This window comes from Uloborus diversus, chromosome 4 (assembly GCF_026930045.1).
Source record: "Uloborus diversus isolate 005 chromosome 4, Udiv.v.3.1, whole genome shotgun sequence".
Taxonomy (NCBI): domain Eukaryota; kingdom Metazoa; phylum Arthropoda; class Arachnida; order Araneae; family Uloboridae; genus Uloborus; species Uloborus diversus.
In genome coordinates this window covers 123,210,155-123,233,015 of record NC_072734.1, presented here as the reverse complement: position 1 = coordinate 123,233,015, position 22,861 = coordinate 123,210,155, and the positions used below count along the sequence as shown (strand labels likewise).

At 31.9% G+C, this 22,861-nt stretch overlaps 1 protein-coding gene across 1 annotated transcript in view; it reads right to left on the bottom strand.

Annotated features, from left to right (window-relative positions):
• LOC129221288 (CAP-Gly domain-containing linker protein 1-like) overlaps window positions 1-22,482 on the bottom strand; it is a gene marked incomplete in the record, with an annotated part of 104,066 nt that extends 81,584 nt beyond the window's left edge. The window contains 8 exon segments of the mRNA XM_054855746.1: window positions 5,203-5,263; window positions 6,573-6,664; window positions 6,811-6,909; window positions 11,636-11,689; window positions 15,489-15,699; window positions 18,437-18,974; window positions 19,795-19,977; window positions 22,361-22,482. Coding sequence (XP_054711721.1) covers window positions 5,203-5,263; window positions 6,573-6,664; window positions 6,811-6,909; window positions 11,636-11,689; window positions 15,489-15,699; window positions 18,437-18,974; window positions 19,795-19,921 — 1,182 coding nt within the window.
• Window positions 22,483-22,861: the final 379 nt, after the last annotated feature.

Genomic DNA, 22,861 nt, shown 5'->3' with positions numbered 1-22,861 from the left:
ATTACTGTCTGTTATACTAACAAGGAAGATTTTTCTCAAGACTCAGTACAGTTGAGAGAATTATTTAAAACAAAATCATAATGAACTGCAGCAAAGATGGTTGGAATAAATCGTTCATAGCACAACACATTCTTAATTACACTTAAAATTAGTTTAAACTAGCTGCATTGCCTGGCATTTCCTAGTCCACCTTGACAGTAAAAATTGTGTCAAGTGATGTATAGTCAACAATCAGGCTTAAATAAATAAAGGAAAAAATACCATTATGCAAAATTTCCCTCCCAGACACCGACAACAGATATTAAAATACTTTTAATAAATTAAATCAAGAAAGATGGATTTAAAAAGCGTAGCCATGGGAAAAAAATAAAAAAGTTAAAGCATTGAAATGCGAAAGAAAATGGTTAACAATTTGAATGGAAATGAGATTTTTTGAACTTGATTTAAAAAACGCTTGTAAATTCATTTCCTTTTGAGATAGAAGCTTAGTTTTTCGACCATAGGTTGATCATGATCTGGAGAGAGGGATCTGGAGTAAAAAATATCGCTTTTTCCAATGGAGTCAAAAAGAAAACTGTGGAACAATTCCTTCACTTTTTATTGATAGATTTTATGAAGAAAGTAGTGCCTAAATTTCAGCTAAGCCTAAAAAATATCGAGCTAAAAATGAAAATAACTCCCGTCGTAATTAAGTTAGAACATTGAAACAAATTGCGTAGAACGTGGAAAATTCTACCCTTTTTAACGATATGTAATATTATTATGTGAAAGTAATTTTTCAACCCCATATTTGGGAATTTATTTGAAAATTGGGCCTAAATTGGAATAAAAAAAGTAATTTTTTTCAAACTGGTCTGAAAACCTTTCCGGTGTTGAAAAAAAGATACTGTAAAAAATTACAGCAAAATCAGCTGGGTAATTCTCGAGATTTACGAGTTCAAACAAACAAATGCTTTTTGGAGACTTCATTTTATACTATGTAGAGACTAGAGGACGAGTTAAGGAAATGGAGAAAATAAAAGCGTGATTCACACAAACTCACGAAAGAGTGCTTCATCACACCATCAGCAAATGAAAATATAATTTTGTATTCTTTTCGCTACTTTTATTCATTAATATTCTATAAATTTGTGCTCTTGAAGCATAATTTTAACTTCATTATAGTGATTTTGAAACTGTCTCATCGAAAAAGAAGTTTGTATTTAAAATCCCTGTAGATATCTAATTAGTTAAAGTGAAAATTCTTGGATTAAAAACTTATTTTTAGCTGATACCGAAATTACCAGTGTTCTACTCCATCAAATACCGGTATTATGAAATTGCAAAATAGCTTCAAATACCAGTATTCGGTATGCTAGTATACCAGTATTGAAATCACTAATTACAACCTAACATTCAGAAATTTATCAATCACAAACAATGTCAGCCCTCCCACCAAAGCAGCTGGTCTTATACGCCAATTTCACTTAGATCATAGAATTCCTCCAATTAATGTGTATTAGTTCTTTGCTTCTTTGATTTCATTAGTTCTAATAATAACACGCTCAAAATAAAGTTATATGTGTAGTAGTAATACAGTCGACTCCCGCTACAACGTGATTCGACTTACGTAAAATGGCTATAATGCAAATTTTTCAGGAGTAACAAATTTTAGAGCTAACGCGAATTTTTTGTTCACGACACGAATTTTTTAGAAGGAAGTATCAGTTTCGGTATTGGCTACTAAATATTGATTTCATGAATGTTATTAGGTCCCTCTAAGCATCATTGAGAGCGAAAATTCCCACATCAAACTAATCTACGCATTGAGTTGTTTAGTGCACCAAATAACCATTCTCTCAGCATCCTTAATTTATTTTTTTCATTCTAAATATTAAAGTTGATGAAATATATTGGCATCTTGGTGGTATCTTCATTTAAACTTTGTGAAGATGGGAAGAAAATGAAAGTTTCTGATTAAAAAAAAAGCTAAGATTCTCGAGATGCTTTAACTACAAAACGTCAATGGTAGGCGACAATAAATATGATTGAATCTTCCATGCGTACAATTAAAAGTCAAAACAAAAAAAATATTCGTAAAGGTTCAGAACTTATTTTCAATATTGAAGCTTGCAGAGCAGTCTAGCAAAGTAAATATTATGAAAATGAAAGCTGCTCTTGTAGAATGGATTTAAGAGATCAGGAAGAGGATCTGAGCCACAAATTGAAACGTTGTAAAAGAAAAGGCGAAGCAACCGTATTTAAAAATGTATAACATAAGAATAACGATGTGATCATGGAGCATAAATCCCCATTATCTTCATTTTTAAACTCATAAATATGTTACTGTATCTACTGTACAGTACTACTAGAGTGCAGCATTTTACTATTACAATACATACTGTGCATATAGTGTTGTTTCATTTTATGTCATTCTCTCCAATTGATCAGTCATTTTGTGCATCTTAAAGTATTTCATGTTGAATAAAACAGTTTTTTATTTTTTAAATACAGCAGGGTTTGCGTTTACGCGCTATAGCGGGGTTTTTACGCAAATTCGTGGGAAACGGACGCAACTTCCGCGAAAATTCCGGTCCTGGGGACCCAGAACACCCAAAGATAAAAGCCAGAAGAAAAAAAAATTGGGGAAAATGCTGAAGATCTATCTAGTGAATGCTTTTAAACAACCAGGAGAATCAATAGAAAGGGATTAAAATGACCCTATTTCTTTATCAGCTATTCAAACACACCCCCTACTGTTGACCAGTCAATGGAATTTTAGTGATAAGACTGGAGCTTACAGTGACCTCCTGGGCAGAGCTCAGGGAGCAAAATATTGCATGTTCATAAATAGCCCATTGTACTGTATTCTAAGAATAAGTTCTCCCTCAACTTTTATCTTGGGAAATTCCTAAAAACAGCAATAAAGACTAAACGTAAGAGTGGTTTCAATGCAATCTTCAGGATTAATACAGGACAACTCTAAAGTGAAAGCTTGCCTATTTTGCATTCATCTAACCAGAATTACTTTTGAAAATCATTATCTTGCATCCTCAATAAAAGCAGGGGTGAAAAAAAATGGCGAACATTTTCCCGATCGCGCTAAACACTAAGTTCTGAACTTCACATTTTTCTTGTGAAATTGCTTATGAATACTTGAATTTTACACAAAAGCACTTGAATCATGTTCACTTTCTAGTAATTCACCTATTTCTGATGGGCTATTTTTATTTGGACTTGCAAATTTTCAATTAAAATCGCGCCATTTTGAAAATGGCGAGATTTTAAAAATAACACGAAAGCCAACACAGATATTTTGAAATAGTCAAAATGAAGTCAAATATACCAATTTAAGATTGCAAATGAGCAATTTTCATACTCATGTCAGAAAATGTTTCGTTTTTGCGATCACGATTTTTGCGTTGGGTTAATTCGCTTGCAAATTTTTTCTATTTCTATGAAATTGCCAATGATATTTGATAATTTATGGAGGGGGGGGGGGACTGTTCGCTTTTTTTCTCCTAGAAATTTTTTTATGAAAGCAAAGGTTAAAGGAGTGCTTTCTGCTTGATCAATCAAGAGCATTTGTTTTTTGTTTCATGGTAAAATCCAACTTTAAAGTAAATTTTGAGTTTATCTTAGTTATTTAAGAAACTATTTAATCAATTACAATAAGTCTTGCAAGTGTATTATTTAAAAATATGATAATCACAGAAAAAGGGCAAAATTAACCAATTTAATTTATTTCATACCTTTAAATAACTATGTGGATAGTTTCTTTTCCCTAAGTATAAATAGTTGTATATTATTCATTTATAAGCTAAGATTTCCTGTTTAAAATTTAAGGGACTCATTTTTCCACTAAAGGACCCAAATCTATTTCATTAATGGGTCCCTGGGACCCAGGTTACGGATAGTTGAGCGCAAACACTGTACAGTAAAAATTTAGTTCTTTATGCAAAAAACTGTAGTGTATAGTTGAGGAATGTTTTAAAGCATATCGAGGGGTGTTTATAAAAAGTCTAAAATAATTGCGTATGCTTTAAAAAAATTATATGCATATATTTTTCCACAATGCGAAATCTCGACTTACGCGAGGACTCTTGGAAAGCATCCCTCATGCAAGTCGGGACTCGACTGTATATACATTTTGCGTACGACTTACTTTACTTTCTCTAAATGGCCTGTTTCTTTTTCAAATCCCGGTTTTCCGATTGCACTATACTTGTATTGACCAAATATAGTTGAGGTGATAGGGGGGGAGGAAGGGGATACGTGAGACCAGTGGCGTAGCTAGGGTAGGGTAGAGTAGGCGGTTTACCCCGGGCGGCACTTTTTTTAGGGACTGCAAATTTTTCCTCAATATTTTGGAAAAACAAACGTATTTTCCCAAAAAGGATAGTATGCAGTATTTTTAATCTATATTTGCAGACAAAAAGAAAATCTCTTAGAAATGTAAGTCTTTCATATCACTACCACATTAAAATTACTTAGATACCAAAGAGTTTTTCTTGATAGCATATCAGTACAATTCCTTGTTTTTCTCTGAGGGGGATGGCAGAGGAAAATCATGGAACTAATGTTTTTTCTACTGTAGAGGTTAACTTGAGGAGGAAGAAAACAATGAAGTTGTCCTAAATTTCATTATAAGAAAAAGTTAACACTTGATTGTAAGAGAAATTCTTGAAAACCTCCTAATACAACAAAAACTTCCCTTTTTTAACATCAAAAAATGGTGGGAAGAGTAAAAAAGGGAGGGGGAAGGATCCTTCAAATCCCTGACAATTTTAGCAATTTATTTCCGTTTGATTTTTTTTTTTTTTTTTTTTTTGCCATTGGTCATAGGCATTTGCCATCGGCCATTTGGAGAAAAACCAATCGGCCATCTTCGAACAATCAGCATCGGCCCATCGGCCAAAAAATGCCATCGGTCGAGCCCTAATATTTCTCCTTACCATTTTAAAATAACTAATACATATTTTTTCATACATAATTACAAAAATTTTACATATTAAAGAGCAGAATATCCAGAAGCAGGATGTTAGATGAAAATTTTTTAAATTTCAATCAACTTTGAGGAAAGTGGATTATAGATTATAGAAGACCAGAAATGATATTATCAGTATTTTATCTGAATTGAATCAAACAATGATTTTAAATCACACTTTCATACATTTTTCCATTTAAGTTCAATCCTTACAATGAAATAGCTTAAATAATCACCTCTAGATCACTTTTGGTAATTTTTTCTTCCTCCAGCTGAAATTGAAGATCTTCCACTTTTCTGGAATGATGAAATCAATATGAAAGAAACTATTTTACATGCATTTCAGGTACATCATTTCAATGCAAATGCACACATAAAACATCCTCAAACTGCTGTTTTAAACATGGGTAGCCAAGTTTATCTTTAGAAGATGGGCTGAAACGATAACTCAAGTTAATCTCTGGCACTAGAACTGATAATTTCTAAGGAATTTGAATGTACAAATTTTAGGAAAAGCCTTGTTGTTTCCAAGGGTCAATATTGTATTTAACCCTGAAATCTAAAAAAAAAAAAAAAATGCTGACACAAATGTTGCATCACATAAAGCTCAAAAAGATAAGGCTAGAAATAAATAAAGTTACAGAGCTAAGGGGATAAGCATCAAAAATCTGAATTATGCAATAACATGCATTCATACATGAATAATCATCCACAAGGAGCAATCCCTAAGAGCAGCTTACCAAAAAATTATCAAAACTGGATGAAATGCAGCTTTTAGATCCTACCACTTTTACACGGAAAAAATATTCTCACGCAACTTTTACTAAAAACTTTTTAGAGCATTATGGCAGAAATTCCTCTAAATGGTTCAGTTTGCATTCAATAAACCTGCACCGTTGCAAAATGTTTTCTAAAAATAGAACCAAAAAGGTGGCTTTAGAGGAGAAGTGTTAGTGATCTTTCTTCCCTTATTAAATAACATTTAATTGTGACACAATCTTTTGAACTTTAAATGAAGAACTGATATTTTGGGTGGATGGTTTGATAGTTCAAAAAAAAAAAAAAAAATGATACTCGAGTAAAATGTGCTGTATTAATGTAGGATAAAAACATGTAGGTTATAGCATATAATTTAGGATATAACCTTATTTTCTGATATGCTTGGTTGAAGTCACTAAAAATTGTCACATATATAGGAAGAGTTTTACTGAGAAGTCACCATCTGCAGAAAATAGTTTTACAATACTTAAAAACATTAAGAATGGTGTAAAGATCTGTTACCTATTATAGGAAAAACTGGAATAAAATAATTTAACTTGAAAAAGTAAATAAAAATAACTGTCTAAAATTCAAAATATTGTTTAAAAGGTCTTTTAATAGTTAAAATTACAGCTCAAAATTCATTTCTTTATTATTAGAACTTTTTTTTTTGTGAGGGAGGGGGGGGGGGATTTGTAAACTCTAACATTGCAAATATTATTTTCTCAAAATGTAAAAGACATTTTTATCAGTTTCAACAAAACATAAATGCCACTATATAGAAGATAGATATACCAAAATTATTCTTTCCAAGACTGAAAATAATACTTAGTCATAAAAATTGAACCTTTTATTAATTGTTAATTGCTCTTCTAACAATTTCTTTTCTTCCTCAATCTTTTGCTGTTGTTTTTTCAATTCTGTACATACTGTTTCAACCTAGAATAAAGTAATAGTAGTACAAAATAACTTTTCTAGCATAAATGTTACTGCTACATAAGTATTTATGTGAAAAAAAATATTAATTTATAAAAGAAAACAATTTTACAACATTGATTCAACCAAATAACAATTCCATCAGAGACCTGTTCATATTGGCTTCCTATTCTAACAACCTCAGCTCTTTCAAGCTGCTTTTCACTCAAAAGTTGGGCTATATATTGCTCTTTTTCTTTCAACATTTCCTAGAATGAATGATGAAAACATGCATCACACACAAGTAACTATCTAATAAGGGCTCAAAGACAATCAAACTTCATTCTAAACATTACAAACAATCTTATAAAAGTATTGTGAAAAACAGGTCTAGTTAGGAATTTAGAATATTAGTGAGAAAAATGCAACAAATTTAAAGTAATAATTTTTTATTAATCCAATATGCAATAGATTCAAAAACAATGTCTCAATGTTAGATTTTTAGTAAAAAATCAAACCATACAGGAAGATAAGAAGAAAGAAATGCATTGCAGAAAAAAGCAAAACAGATAATAAAATTAATTTATTATTTTTTAAATAAATATGTTATTGTTCCAGAAAAGTATCTTGCAATAAAAAACTCTAATCAAAAAATTAATAGGTACAATAAAAATAAAATTTTAAAAAATGAATGAGTAATTATATTTTTTAAAATGCCAATAAAGATTTTGGATTAAAATAAACCCTCTTGAAAGCCTGGTAATGCTATTCCAAAGTTCCAAAATATAGATTAGCCTGAATATATCCGGACCAGCAGCCCTCCCTAACATCCAGTCTTACATTTTATGTGACACAGGGGAACCTGTATTAGAGACAGATCCAGATCAAAGTGGCTGGATTGGGTTAGTGAGGATGTTAAAGCACAGAAAGTAATCAACTGGCACACCCTGGAAAAAAGAAAGCAGAATGGAATGATACTCTGAAGAAGATTATAGCTCACAAACGGCTGTCAAGCAAATAGAGAAGAAGCAGTCAGGGGGCTAAACGGCTAACTATATCATGTAAAACTTTTATCAAGTTAGAATAAAATGCTTAGAACTAAAATACACTGCTCAGAATGTGGAAAAGATAGAGCAAGCAAAGAAAAAGCTAACAAATGTAACAGTACAACGTAGAGTTTGAAATATTGACAGTGTCAAATATCTAATAAGTTGAATATCGAGTAGACAGCTGCATACGGTAGCAAATTTTTAGACAGCGTTACATTCAAATTGAATGTATTTTGTATCGAAAATGAAGGACACAACAGCAAATTTTACTTCATATATATTTTTGAAAATATAGTAATAGTAATTTTTATTCTCTATGATAACATTCACCATTAAGCAATATTAATCTCTAAAATAACATTTAATATTAAGTAATTATTACTTTTCTAATCATTAAATAATACAGTGAAGCACCATTTATACAGGCTTGTTTATATGTTACTAGCAGTACCTGCACAGCGATGCTCGTGCTAAAAATTAAATGGAAGTCCGTTGAATTAAAAAAAATTGACGCCTCTTCCCCCTCTGATGCGAAATGATCGTTTTTCTTTGCAGAAAATGAGTACACACCTTAAAAAAAAAAAAGAAAAAAAAACTATTTAAGTTTTTTTGGAATTTAAAACTTTTTGTCAAATCATTAAATTAGATTTACAGTTGCTTTAGAATTTTATTTAGCGAGTGAAACGGTTTTTACTGCAATTTAAAATATTTCGCCAAATAAACAAAAAAAGACATCAAATAATATTTTTCAAATGTAAAAAGAATTCCGCAGCTCTATTGTTTGTCGCCAAACTTACCCAGCAATCATGCTATCATAATCCATCCGTCTAACGGCAAAAAAAAAAAAAAAAAAATCCAGTGAAACATTCAAAAATCATTCTCAGAAAAAAAGAAAATTTCGTACATTTCACTCGGATAAAAACAAATCAAAAGTTTCTTTTCTTTCAAAACAAATCGCCAAAACAATGAATTACATTAACGGTGGCCTTAAAACAATAATCCTAGACTGAACTGCTCAGCACCTAACGTGCCAAGTGACCACACTACCGGAACCCAGCCCTTTTGCGCGTGAAGCGGATGTTTTTTCTTTGACAATAATAAATGTTTCGCAAACAAACAAAAAGGTATAAAATCACATTAACAGTAGCTTGCAAATCTTTATATGTTAAGAGTTGCGTTGCCCGGCTTTGCCCGGTCTACTTTGAGAACAAAAAATGTTTCAAGTGACATATATTCAACAATTAATTAAAAGAATAACTTAATAACTTAAAGGAAAAAAAAACACCATGCAAAACTTTCCTTCCAAACAATGATGACAGATAATGAAATACTTTTAAGAAATTAAAATGCGAAAGATGGATTTTAAAAGCGTAACGCTGGAAACATGAAATAAAATAAGTTTAAGAAATCAGATGCAAAATAAGGAAATAAACAATGGATTCAAAAAAGCGTAACCATGGAAATGCCAAAATAAAATGGTTGACAATTTGAATCAAAATGACATATTTTGAAATTGATTTAAAAACGCTAGTAACTTTTTTCCCTTTAAAGATAGAAGCTAATTTTTTCGACCATAGGTCGAGAGAGATCTGCAGAAAAAAATCTCGCTTTTTCCAATGCTGTAAAAAAGAAAACTGTGGGACAATTCTGTCACTTTTTATTGATAGATTTAATGAAGAAAGTAGTGCCTAAATTTCAGCTAAGCCTAAAAAAGTCAGGACATTAATAATTAAGTTAGAGCATTGAAATAAATTGTTTAGAACGTAGAAAATTCTACCCTTTCTAACGATATATAATATTAATATGTGCAAGTAATTTTTCACCCCTTTAATAGCCAATAATAGGCAATTTACGTAAAATTTTTTGCCTAAATTTGAAAAGAAAAAGAACCATTTATCGGATTTTTTCAAATTATAGCCTATGTTACTCAGTAAGAAAGCACCTTTCGTATAGTGAAAGAATTTTTCAAATAGGTGCAGTGGTTCCGGAGATTACCTCGAACATATAAACACACAAAAATACGCCCTCTCTCTTTATAATATTAGTAAAGATTGTTTTTTAACGGTGCCAACAGAATCCGATGATTATTATGGAACGCTGTGCACGGTTGGATAAGTTAAATCACCACAACTGGATTGAATGTTAAATAATGGCTTATGGGTTCTATCAAAAACACCAATTTCATTATATGCTTTTTCTCAAAGACTAGATGAAATAAAGTGTTCATTTCAAACTCAGATTCCCAACTCTTACATTCAAATTTAGAAAAATGCACAACCTAAAGCAAAATTGGCTTAATTAAACAAAAGTCATGCCCTTGAGAAATCTAGAGGTGAAACAGAGAAAAAAAAAAAAAAAAATGCTACATTCACACAGACAGGGATAAACAGGCATGTTGTTGCATCCCTCCTCTCGCATTTAAAGAGATGACAAGACAACTTCTCTTGTAGTTTAAATATTGTTCTATTTTCTTTATATAAAACTTGTATATTTGGTTTGTAAAAGGTTCAATGTTCTTATTTCTTGTCATGCTGATATTATGGACTTTCAGTACCCCTTTGGCTAGTTTTGTGAGATGTTAGGGACTAGTGCTGCTTTTTTAGGCAATTTCACCAGCAGCACTCACGAAACATCTCAAGGTTTTTCCCTACCCTTGGGGAGAACCCCCCTGATGAGGCCAAGGGTATTTTGGGATTTTTTCGTTCTTTTCAAAATATTTTTTCTTTCTTGCTCAATCCTTACATTGCTATCATATATATATATATATGCAAATGGTACACTTAATAGAAGTGATAAAGAGGAACCCAAAAATTTGTGAACAATTCAATTTGTAAAATTTTTAACTTACGCCACTATTATTTTAACCCATTCAAATGCCATAACTTTCATAGCAATTGCTTTTGTTTGAAGATTCTAAGAAAGACTTTTTTTTGCTTATCAGCACTCTTGTTCGAAATTGTTCTTACTTCCTACAGCTGAAAACCAGTTTCCTGTGCTTTAAATTTCAGTTTCGCTCATTTCTCAAGAAAAATATGGTATGGTCTTTTGTGAGAATAAATATGTAACTTAACATGCTAGTAATTTGTAATCATTTAAAACATTTTTTTTAAACTGGTTATTCCGAAAATTGTTAGTTAAAAAACTCTGAATTCCGGGGTAGCCCTGGAAAAGTTTCCCCCCAGGAAGTGCAAACCCTGTTACGTTCTAAAGAAAAGAGCTGCTGTTCTGTTGTTTATTATGATCATAATGAAAAGCATTCTGCAAACACAAATTCTAACTGGAAAACTATTTTGCTTAATTCATCCTTGAGTAAAGAATTAAATTTATATTCAAATATGAAAGATAAAAACAAAAAAGGGTTTTAAATCATTGTTTTTTTTTTTTTTTTTACAATTTAACATATCTAGTTTATGCCTATTTTTCACCAACTGAAGAAAACTGACAAAACCATTATTTTTTCGCACATGTGCTTTAAAAGGCTTCAACAGAAATAAACTAGTTTTTTTTTCATTTCCCTTTAAATATATATATTGTTTTTGTTTTGTTTTTAAAATTAACGTTAGGAGTTTTAAAAAAAATTTTGCAGAGCGAACAATTTTCTACGAACGTCGTTCACGCGTTTGTCTATATTATGCAAGACTGATGTTGTAGTACAAATCTATGCAGTTCTTTCTTTTAATTCTCTTCCTATGACGGGGCTTTCTTGTTCTTTTATTTTCTTAAAACTTACATAAACAGTGCTTCACTGTATTTATTTTCTTCTGCAGCATGAAAATTAAATACTTATATGTGGAAGAATATTTTTTTCAACTAATTATAATAATTTAAACAAATTTTTCAAAATTTGAATAAAACAAACCTAATTTATGAAAAAAAATTGGTTGCAAATTATAATAATTCAAGCAACTTAGGATTACATAATAGGTTGAAAGAACTAAATTCATACTTCAAGAGCACGACTAGTGGTCATTATTCCTGTTCCACCAGAAGCACGTTTTTTCTGAAATTACATCTAATTAATATCAACAGTGAGATTCAAGCAATGGCATAAAGTCATTGATTTCAAGGTAATAGTCAAATCTTTAATGATAATTATTTTTTTAAAGACAACTTTACAGCTTTCAGAAAGCCAAAAAAAAAAAAAAACCCTATAATCTATAAAAAAAAAAAAAAAAATTGAATGCAAAAAGTTTTCTTTCATGTCAAATTTAAAAATTCTTTTGATTACTCAGAATTACTTGCTAACTCCTATTCAACCTGGGTCCCAAGTCACAGTGATCCAAAAATGCAATGCTTAGGATTTTAGATTTTTGTTAGTTTACATAAAACAGTTGGAAACATAACATTTTTATGCAATATAGCATGCATCAGTGAGGTAGTTCTGGAGCAAAAGGTGGACGATGCTTACAGATAACAGATATTGCTGTTAAAAAGACAACAAAATTCAAAAATGGGGCAGGCTTGAATCAAAATTACAAAAAGAAAAGAAAAGAGGATGTACTATCTGCTGGGTCGTCAACTCTACCCATCACTGGCATACAAAAAAAATCAATAAAAAAATTAATTAGAAGAGCTTTTAAGTGCATATTCAAACCATTTCAGCAAAAAATACTCAATACCTTTTCTGTTTTGCTTAAGAATACATTTTGCTGCCCCTTCTTTAAAGGTCCCCACTTCTTTAATGATCAGACTAAAATTAAGTTTGGCATTTAGGCCAACTTAAGCACCCAGAATTTATTTTCACAGTCAAAAATAGGATGTTTTAATCAGAATTTTGAAGTTATGTACATTTCAATAAAATCAATGATCAAAATTTTATTGCAATGATTTAAAAGGTTTTAATCAATACTAATTGATATTTTACATGTTTTCCTAGGGCACAATATTTCTGTGTAATTACCAGTGTTTTGATTTTTCCTTTACGACTATATAAGCAATACAAAATGAAATTTATATTTATGATATTGTAACAGGAAAATTATTGTTTAACTGCACATCTACTTACTTTTAGAGAGTACCATCAAAGTGTTCAAGTCAACTGATTATATATTTAGGTTCTTAGGTGGATTCAATATGTATGCAGGGTGGATTCAGGTTTTTATTTTTATTAAGTCACATTTTTGTGAAAAATAGAAGTTTTTGTGAACCTCCTTTTTTTTGGCGGGTGGGGGGGACTATTGCTTGGACATGTTCCTTGTACATATCTATTTTTTGAGAATAAAATCCTGTCACATAGCATAGTTTACAGCATGTATAGCTATCACAAATCTAATTGCAAATCTCTATGACCTAAGGAATTTACTGGGAAAGATTTAGAAGTAAGAGGTCATTTTATTGATGTTTTGCTTTCCAACGAATTGATTGAGCTTAAAAGTGATGCTAAATCTTAAAACTGTTTTTGCAATATAGAATTTCGTTAAGAGGCTGCAAAGCGGATCTAATTTGCATCTGAATTGACCCCTGGTATGTTAGCAAAAACATGAATGTTAGTTATGAAAGACACAGGAAGAAATCCTTATATTTTAAAAGCTCATTTTTTTATTTTTGTGTATGCATAACAATTTTAAATACCAAAATTTAAGTAAAAAAAAGCACTTAAAACATCAAGAAGCATTAAAAATTTTGAGCTACGAAAATCTTCAAATTTTTTAATCTTTTCTGTAGAAATATGCACTTTAAATGATAAATCTGAATGAAATGGCAGAAAAGAAAATTGTCATTAACTGTAATGGCAATTTCCCTTTACAGTAATGGCAATTGCCATTAACTGTAAAGGGAAGTCGCTTAAAATAAATCAGAAAACAAAATGGTGTGTTCCTCATGCAGAAAATGGACAAGGCATTCACTACAAAGTTGCAAAATATCTATATAACTTTCAATGATGAAAAAGATGGTTAATTGGGAGCCAGCACACAAGCCTCAGCACAACTAAGTATCAGGATTCTCAATGGATTGTGTGCTGCCATCTCAGCGTGGAGCGTGTGTTACACATAAGAATAAAGGAGAAGAAACTTGAATGCAGACCAGGTCACAGATGCAGTGGAACTATATACTTTACGGTGCTGCAGTACTGGTAAAAAAGAATAAACAGGGTATCCGAGCAATATAAGAATGAGTATAAAAGCCACTTGTAAATATTTCACCAGTTCATAAGACATCTGTAAATTATCATTCAAATAAATGGCATTAATCAATAAACTTAGTGAATCTATGCATCTCCACAAATGCATAAACATTTTTTTTTTCTATTTAATAACAGCATATGTACCCAAAACATATACTTTTCAGAAGTCAGATTTTGAAATTTTATTTTCTGCACTTGGAACTAGGGTTTCTTTAAAAAGTGTAATTTAAATTCCAGAGAATTTCTCAATTTAATAAAAATTAAAAAACAACAGGTGTCAAAATTTGAATATTTTTCTAAGCACAGTATGCACCTGGTACAAAAATCTATACTGCTCTTAGTTGAAATGTTCAACATTCATTTTTACTAGGCATAAATTGGCAATGAAAACAGCATACACTATTTACTGTTTACACGTTATTGTTGTTACATTAGCATACACACTCCGGATTAAGAAAAGAAAAAAAAAAGCAATGCAAGACTTTTTTTCATCTTTCACGGTAGTTTTCTTTGCTTGGTAATCAAGATAAAACTCACAATAAACAAAGTAAGAAAAACTGGTTTGGGCTAGTTTTACTGTTTATTTTCAAGTGCTAGAGCCTTTTAGTAAGAATGCAAGACAAAACAGAACAGTGCAATGTCATAAAATACAAAAGGTAGAATAGGAAAGAAAAGAATATGAAATGTTTTAGTGATCTCTTGAATTCAAAGAAAATTACCCCCCCCCCCCCCCCCCATTGGTAAAAGAATTGCTTTATGATTAAAAGATGCTTAATGTTTGCTTAAAATAACTGTAAAAGTGATAAAAACAATTTCCTCAGTCTCTTCTCAGTTTAATGACAAAAAAGGAATGTTTTTGGAGAAATGACACTTGAAAATACTTAAAGAATTTGATCCCCAAAAAGTGGGGGGGGGGGAGGGGGGATGCGTGGAAAAAAGTATAGTGGGCTTTAAAAAAAACTCATCACTTAATGTTAATCTTTGAGAATGAGATTAAATTTTAGAATTAAAATATGTATTATTTTCTTAAAACAGTTATCACAAACTTAAAGCATCACAGCACTTACGCTCCAGAGTTCATAGGTTTATGACATATATCTTTATGTTTTTGGGTCCAAAATATGTCTATGAGACTTTAAACTAAATGTTTTATGCTATACCTATTTATATTTTTGTTAGAATATTAAAATAACGCTATGTGTTTTACCAAACTATTTTGATTATTTCTCTTCTTATTGTGATGTATTCCTGTCGACAAAACGTACAGATTATAAGTTTGCCAAGTACAATTTCTGCAGAAAGCATGTTTTCCCTGTAAGACGTATAGAACATTTGAAATATCCTTCCTTTCCTAACTTTTTAGAAAAAATACTTTCCTTAAAATTTTACTATTAAATGCTGCATAACCAGCTACAGAACTTTCGAAAGACATGGCTAATAACCCCCAGGTTTTCTCCGAAATAATCTTTAAGCATAAGAAACTTCATCGTTTAAATAGAAATAAAGAAGTAAATTTGAAAATTTTCAAAAAATAGAAATTAGCTACATGGTAAAACATTCTACTTCCTGATTTTTACTTGAGAGGCATTAATAAATAATAAATTATTGAGATCAGCGTAACAGTGAAACTTGAATACCATAATGAGTATATTAACAACTTTGCATTAGAGATTACCTGTGTAGTACTTGTAAGGGATGTGACACCCAGTTTAACTCGACTGGATCTGGAGCAACTGCTGATTGAACTGTTTAGCGAATCTTTACTGTTCGATCTCGTGAGAGGAGTGCCTCGAACTGATCCAGGCCTTGATACAGATGTTCCACCAGCTCGAGACACCTTGTGCAGAGGAGCAAACAGGCCATGCTTCATTTTACAGTTGAAATACCTAGCCAAAAACAATTTTGGTGAAATAAATATACTAACTCTCTTAGAACAACAGCATAAAAAAAAAGAAAAAAAAACATTACTGCTTCTAGATCTAGTGTTTTTGGCACAGAGTCGGGGGATGTCCATAAATGATGTCCGACTTTTTTTACTCCTCACCACCCTCTTCCTTTCTCAGAGATATCACATTTGACCTTACCCCTAATCTTGTCACATATCACTCTACAAGGTACCGCAATTAAATTCCGAGAATTTTTAAATAAAACACTGGCAAATCAAATTAGCAACAAATTTTATTAACAGCCTTCACAGTAGACCCCTCTACCTAACTCCCAGCCCAGCCATACAGGTGAGGGGGGGGGGGGTAAGGTGGAGAAAAGTCTCTTGAAAACTCGGCCTACCTAACTCGGCACAACATTTCCAATATTTCTAACATGACTGGAAGAAGACTTGATAGTCTTCTAAAGTTAAGTCTTTCAAAACGATGCTCACAGCCTCTTTGACAACCTCTAAGCTGGGTTTCCTTGAGATAACTCTTCATTTTAGGGGACAAGAAGTCACAAGGGGCCAAGTCAGGGTGGTAGGATGGATATGGTAATATTGAGATACTTTTTTTTCCCAAATATTCCCTCACAATCAAAGTTCCGTCTTTGAGCAGAGCTTTCGCATTTTAAAAATTTTGTGTAACATGTTCCGAATTGCTTCTTTATTTATATTTAACTTGTATGCTAACACATGAAGGGTTAGGCGGCGGTCAGACAGAACTAGCTCTTCAAGACATTTGCATTTGTGTGTGTGTGAGAATCAGGGCTCCTGACGCCGATATTCATTTGAAAATTCAAGACCATTTTTTAACCATTTTGCCCATTTAAACATGCGTGATTGTGACAGGCACTAATCTCGAAACACCTGCTGTAATCTTACTACTATTATATATGCGAAAGTTTGTCTGTATGGATGTACGGATGTTTGTTAATCTTTCACGCAAAAACTACTGGATGGATTTTGATAAAACTTTACAATAATATAGCTTATGCATCAGAACAACACATAGAGTAGTTTGCGTCCCATTATGAGGGGCAAAACCCCCTTAGGGGGTCAATAAAACACAATTTTCGTATAAATTCTCTAATATGGAGATGAAAAAATACTTGCACATAAACATTATATGTCCATCGAAAGCTCCGATTTTTCTGCTGAAGATGGCACCTGTTCGAAATTTCTAAGTAGAATAAAAAACGAGTTATGAGCTTTTTAGTTCCATGTTCGAAGGCTTTCCTCAACTCAATACAATATATAGTGTATCATCTCAACTCCCTGTCGATAGCGACTATTGTTGTATTGTTGACTATCTTTGCTTTTCGTGACAATTCAAGGCTTTTCTCAAGTCAAATCTTGAAGTAAGATTTTTGCACAAGATTGGCAAATAATACATGGATTTGGCTGATTATTTTTCATTTTAATGCAACTTTGTGGAAATTAATGGGTTTTTTTATTTATTTGTGTTGACTGGGTATTTAATTGATCAGCAGGAATCTAGCCAAACTTTTTTTGTGGAATCATTTCAATAGCTAAGGCATTTCGCATCTTTATCAACTGTTGCTCTTTGTGAAGCTAAAGACTACGCAATACTGTTTTTCGGTTTTCACCATGTAACCAAATATCGCCATTTCTTTAATATTTCTTTCCTTAAATTTGTTAACACGTAAAATAATTCGCCAACTAAATTAAGCGAATCCATAAACAGCACAAAAACTTTCATTAATTTGTCTTTGCACACAATTTTAAACAATTGCCAAATTTTTACTGTTTATTAGAAACATTTCGGGTAGCATCATTTTATAATCACCAGAAGTATCTCTGTATATGGCGACTCTATTTCTTCGATGAAAATTAGTAACACACTGTTTTACAAAGTAGGGAGGATGAGTCTCATTTAAGGTATCCCAAAACGATTAACGCAAATTTAGTAACATTTTAAATCGCAGTAAAAGATTACGGGCAGCTACACTTTTTAAAAGTTTGTACTTCAATAGCAATATAGAAAAAGTTTTAGACTATGTTAAAAAAGAATTTAAAAAAAAAGATAAATCTTTTTTAAAAACGTGAACTAAAATGAACTAACGTGAACTAAAATATGAAAAGATTATTGCATCTCATTAAAAACTTCAGTCGCACTCGCAGACAAAACAATGTGCTGTGCATCAAAACAACTTCAGAACTGCTGACGTAAACAAGCAGCGTTTAAATGGAGCCCGCTCAAACGAGGAAGAAAAGAAGTACCTTCTGCGCATGTCTGCCTCTGAGCATGTCCGCCGCTGACTGCTATGGCGCACTCGCCAATCTCAGAGAGTTGATAAAAAGAACTGCAGGGGGAAGAAGAAAGGGGGAATGACAAAACGACAAATGGGAAGGGAATAGTGGCAAAAAAAACAAGGCTGAAAGTTTTTTCTTTTTGTTTTTGACGTCATAGACCCCGGGCCGCGCAAAGAACAATCGGAAATATGCAATTTTTCATTTTTCCTGACATTTCCCTGATTTTCGGCAATTTTCATTTTCTCTGACAAATCCAGGTTTTCCCGGTGCGTAGCAACCCTGTGTTCAAAGCATGTTGCTAAATAACTTTTTTTAAAATGACTTTCTCATTTTGTTTTTCAAATAAACTTCTTTACTCATATTTTAATAATTTTTTATAATTTTTTATACAAAAAAAAGTACAATTTTGTTTCAATTATTACCTTTTACCAGCAACAGATCCATCGTTCTTACCAACAGGTTCATCCAATTCAATACCTGCCCATTCCCCTTTGGCAAAGTCTGTTTCACCGACAAATCTAAGAACTCCACTTTTATTACCAGTGGTGGAGCTAGCGACAACTCTCTCATTTATTCTCAGCTTAGAACAGGCTGCTCTTGGACTAGTTACAGAACTGATAGAAGAAATTGATGCTCTACTGGAGGAAATGGCTTTACTGTTATATAAACGAGGACTGATGCTGGTGGAGTCGCCAGTGCCGGGAATCATTCCAGGTGTCTTTGAAAGTTTTTGGGGTCTGGTGAAAATACCTCTCATAGGTTCACAAGAAAAGTATTTCACTCCAGCAACCGACCCGTCATTTTTTCCTTCAGCGTCATCCAAAAGGACACCAGCCCAAAGGCCAGGTGCAAATTGTGTCTTCCCAAGAAACTTGAGGCAACCAGGCTTGGTGCCATTCACCCAAACTTTGTCATCAATTTTAAAATCATGAGCTCCATCGGTTAACCCATCTCCAGCTTCTACAGATAAGGTAAAAAGAACAACTTTAGTAAAACAGTAAAACATAATAAATATGATTAAAAATAAATTAAAATTGTGGCAGAGATTTTTTTTCTTATATTCGTATGATTAAACATATTAAAAATTTGCATCAAGTGATGCTTAAAAATATCGAGCTGAACTTTAAAATCATTAACAAAACGCAAGATAACATACTTCAAAACGAAATGAAAGACTTTGGTAAGCTTTTACAGTATTTTAAGCTGAAGCTTGATGTGCCCCCTTTGCCCTTAGAAGCTTTAACAAAACTTCATCACAAAAGCATTTTTTCCCCCAAAAAGTAAAGATTCACACAAGCCTGCCTTGAAACGTAACTTCCGGGAACTTATCCCCTATAATATGCTTAGAATATATATTTGAGTGTGTTAAGAAATATCTTTTTACACTCAGCATTGAAAAGCTTTTCATTACTTACAAAAAAAAAAGAAAAACCTATTGAAAAATACTTTGATTTTTTATGCATATAGTACACCAAAAACTAAAAAAAAAAAAACACCTTTCCTAATGAAAAACTTCTATCAAAAAGTGTCCTTTTAATTGAATTGAAGTGCCCTTTTATCTGAAAGCGCCCAGAACAACCAATTCACTTTTCTTTTTTCAAATCTAATTTTAGGACTTCACCACTTCACAAACTACTTAGATCATCTAAAATTTCGGCTCTCCGGAACTTTAATTTCTAAGGTCCCAAAACAATGTAGTTAAATATACATCACATGTATTATTTTTGATGTGTTTAACGAGTTTGTTTATTATATTCCAGGGAGTTGAAAGATTTGTTACCAGAATGGGTGTCAGATGCTGTTGTTAAATTGGAAATGGATGATGATCTTGAATGTGTTCCACTATCACGACCAGAAGTAGGAATCTTCGAGAGGGAAGGAATGCTTTTCAACTTATTTGCACTCATTTTCTTCTTCCTTAAACCATTATTTTCATCAGATATAAATTTTTATATGAATGTGCCTGAAATAAAGATAAACGTCAATTCAATACTATTCACAGAATTATATTTTGGTAAAATCAAACATGAAACTTTGACAACTTGTGAAATTTCAACAAATCAAAAAGTCATAATAGTTTTCTTTCCATTTAATAAACACATGACTTACTTATTTTTTACCAAAAGCTTAAAAACCACAGCTAAATCTGAGATTAGCTGAATCTGAAGAATGGCTAGGGTTTCAGAAGCTTTAAGAGTTGTTTATTATGCAAATTATACTGTTACTATTACTAATACTACTCAGGAGACCGAAGTCAATTGCTAAATGACCAAGAATATCAAGCAAAAGGGTGCTCTTGTAAGACTTTTGCCTGATAGATGGTAGTGCCTTTTCTACAATTTTGGCAAAGTTCTGAACAGGGTGAAAGATGTGAAAATTCTTAAGACGGAAAATTTTTAAATAGACAGGATGTGTGCCCTGATTTTAGTTTTTAAGTAGGTAAAGGGTTTTAATACAGCACTTAATAAATAAAAAACAAAAACTTATTTTTTACAAAAAGTGTACAAAAACAGAAATTATTACCACACATGCAGAAAAAATTGCGATTTTTTAAGAAATAAAACCATACGAAATTTTATTTAAGAATACTTTATTTTTTATCATTTAGAAAGAGTAGAAATATCTTTTACGTACGACTCTAAAATACAAATAAAACAAAGAACAAAATTCTTAACTTTCTAGATTTCACTCACTCACTGATTATGTATTACTTTTTAACTCTTATCTTACTCCGCCTCAGACCATTTTGAATTTTTTCCAAAAAGACGGAAATCGGTCAACAGACTGGAAACTTTCAGCTCTGGTCCTGAAGCCGAAGGACAGTCTGCAGAAACTGCACTAGGGTGGTTCAAAAATACATGTTAAAAAAAAGTTTCTCCAAGATAATGGGCCACCCCACAATATTTTTAGAATTGTGTGTGTTTAGATGTGTGAGATAGTAATAAACTGGAAAAATTTTAGCTTCCTATTTCAACTGAAAGAGGATGCTCAACCGCCTCCCCTAAACTTTATATGTATCAGGAAGAGGGTAAAAAAATACATTGAACTGGAAAACAATGCTGCATATTATAATACATACTAGTAATATGCATATACATTGCAACAAAATAATTATTTACAAAAAAACAGCTGGGAAAATTAAATGTTTCTAAACTTGTGGCATTTTCTGTACTATAGCAAATGTTAAATTAAGGGGCTATTGAGCACCCTCTTAAAATTTGAGTAAGAAGCTAAACCTTTTACAGCAAAAAACTATCAGTATGAGTTGGCCACCCCTAAAACAAATAGGGGTGGCCTGGATTCTAGAGCAAAAGAAGTTTTTTTGAACCGCCCCACTACGCAGCTATAGTAACTGATAGCGACTGGCTACAGGACTTTTGGAAACATAGTTGTTATGAGAATATCTTTCACATAAACTCAACTGGTATTCACATTGTCAGGCTTTGAGCTCATGATCACTCAATTCCAAAACTGATGTTCTAACCACTAGGCCAAGGGTTCTCAACTTTTTTCAACCTCCACATCTCCAACAAAAAAGCTTAATTTTATGTGCTACATTTAAGTTTAATTATGAACAAGTAACTTGAATCAAAAACCAGAAACTATTACTTTTGTGGAAATTTTTTACCAAGTTTTTGTGAATCAAACATAAAATTTAAAGAGCCTCAAAGAATAATTGCAGGAATGCTGGTCCAGTTTTTTTTTTGAACACAGAATGGTACTTTAGTAGATAAGGACCAGGAAAATTTGAAATTCACTTCATTTCTGAAAATTACTTATAGTATTATCCCACATATAAAAATTCATATGTAAAGGGGGGGGGAGTATAAAGTTTTTTTTTTTCCTTACAAAACATAAATACGGAGATCTTCGTAAGATGATGCATAAAATCAAGCTTAGCGTTAATTAGGAAATATTTTATGGTCATTTATCTTCATTATAATATTTTAAGTACCTTTAAAAACCAAACTAAATATTTTTATGACTACCATTAATCAAAAACTAGCTAACGCATAGATTAATTTTGGCTACAATTTTTAAGCATCAAATACTTACTAGAAGATAGATATGATTTTACAGTATTAGATATGATTTTACAGTATTATACAGCATAGACTTTTAAGCGGAACAGGATGAAAAAATAAATTTTTGTATCTATAAGTTTAATGCGAATTTTAAAAAGATATAATTTTTAAAAACACATTTTTTTGCTTTCAAACATATTTAAATTAGCACAGAATTTAGTTTAAAATAAAAACTATATTTGGTTATAATAAACATCATTAACACAGAAAATTTAAACCCCACTCATTTATTGGAGGTCGTCACGTCAACCAAAAACTTACATTAATTCAAATGATTTGGTTGAAAAAAAAAATAAAAAATGCCAAAACTCATCAGAATAGCAGCTTTTCCAGTCACATTCAATTAATCATTTTAAGAATACATTTTTAAAAGAATTTTATTTACAAATATATCACGTATCCGTGCTTTAAATTTTTCGTAATTACATCACTGATGCCATACATGGATACACATATGCTATCAAAATAAACACTATGGCTACGTTCGGAAACAATCCACCGAACTACCGATGTGTCGTCTCTGGTTTTTTTAAGGTGAGCCCAGTAAACAGCTGTGTTTCCATGGTTACAGCGCGCTAGTTCAGCAGACCGGATTGGCCGTAAAGTTACATCCGGATCGACCGCAGAGTTGCCGAACGCTGGTAGGTGACCGTTCCGTATTTCCGAACGGACCCTATTACATTATCTAGTATATAAGGTTTAGATCGCACATTTTCATTTAATTATTGAAATATGTTTGATGTGTAACAAAAAATCCAATCA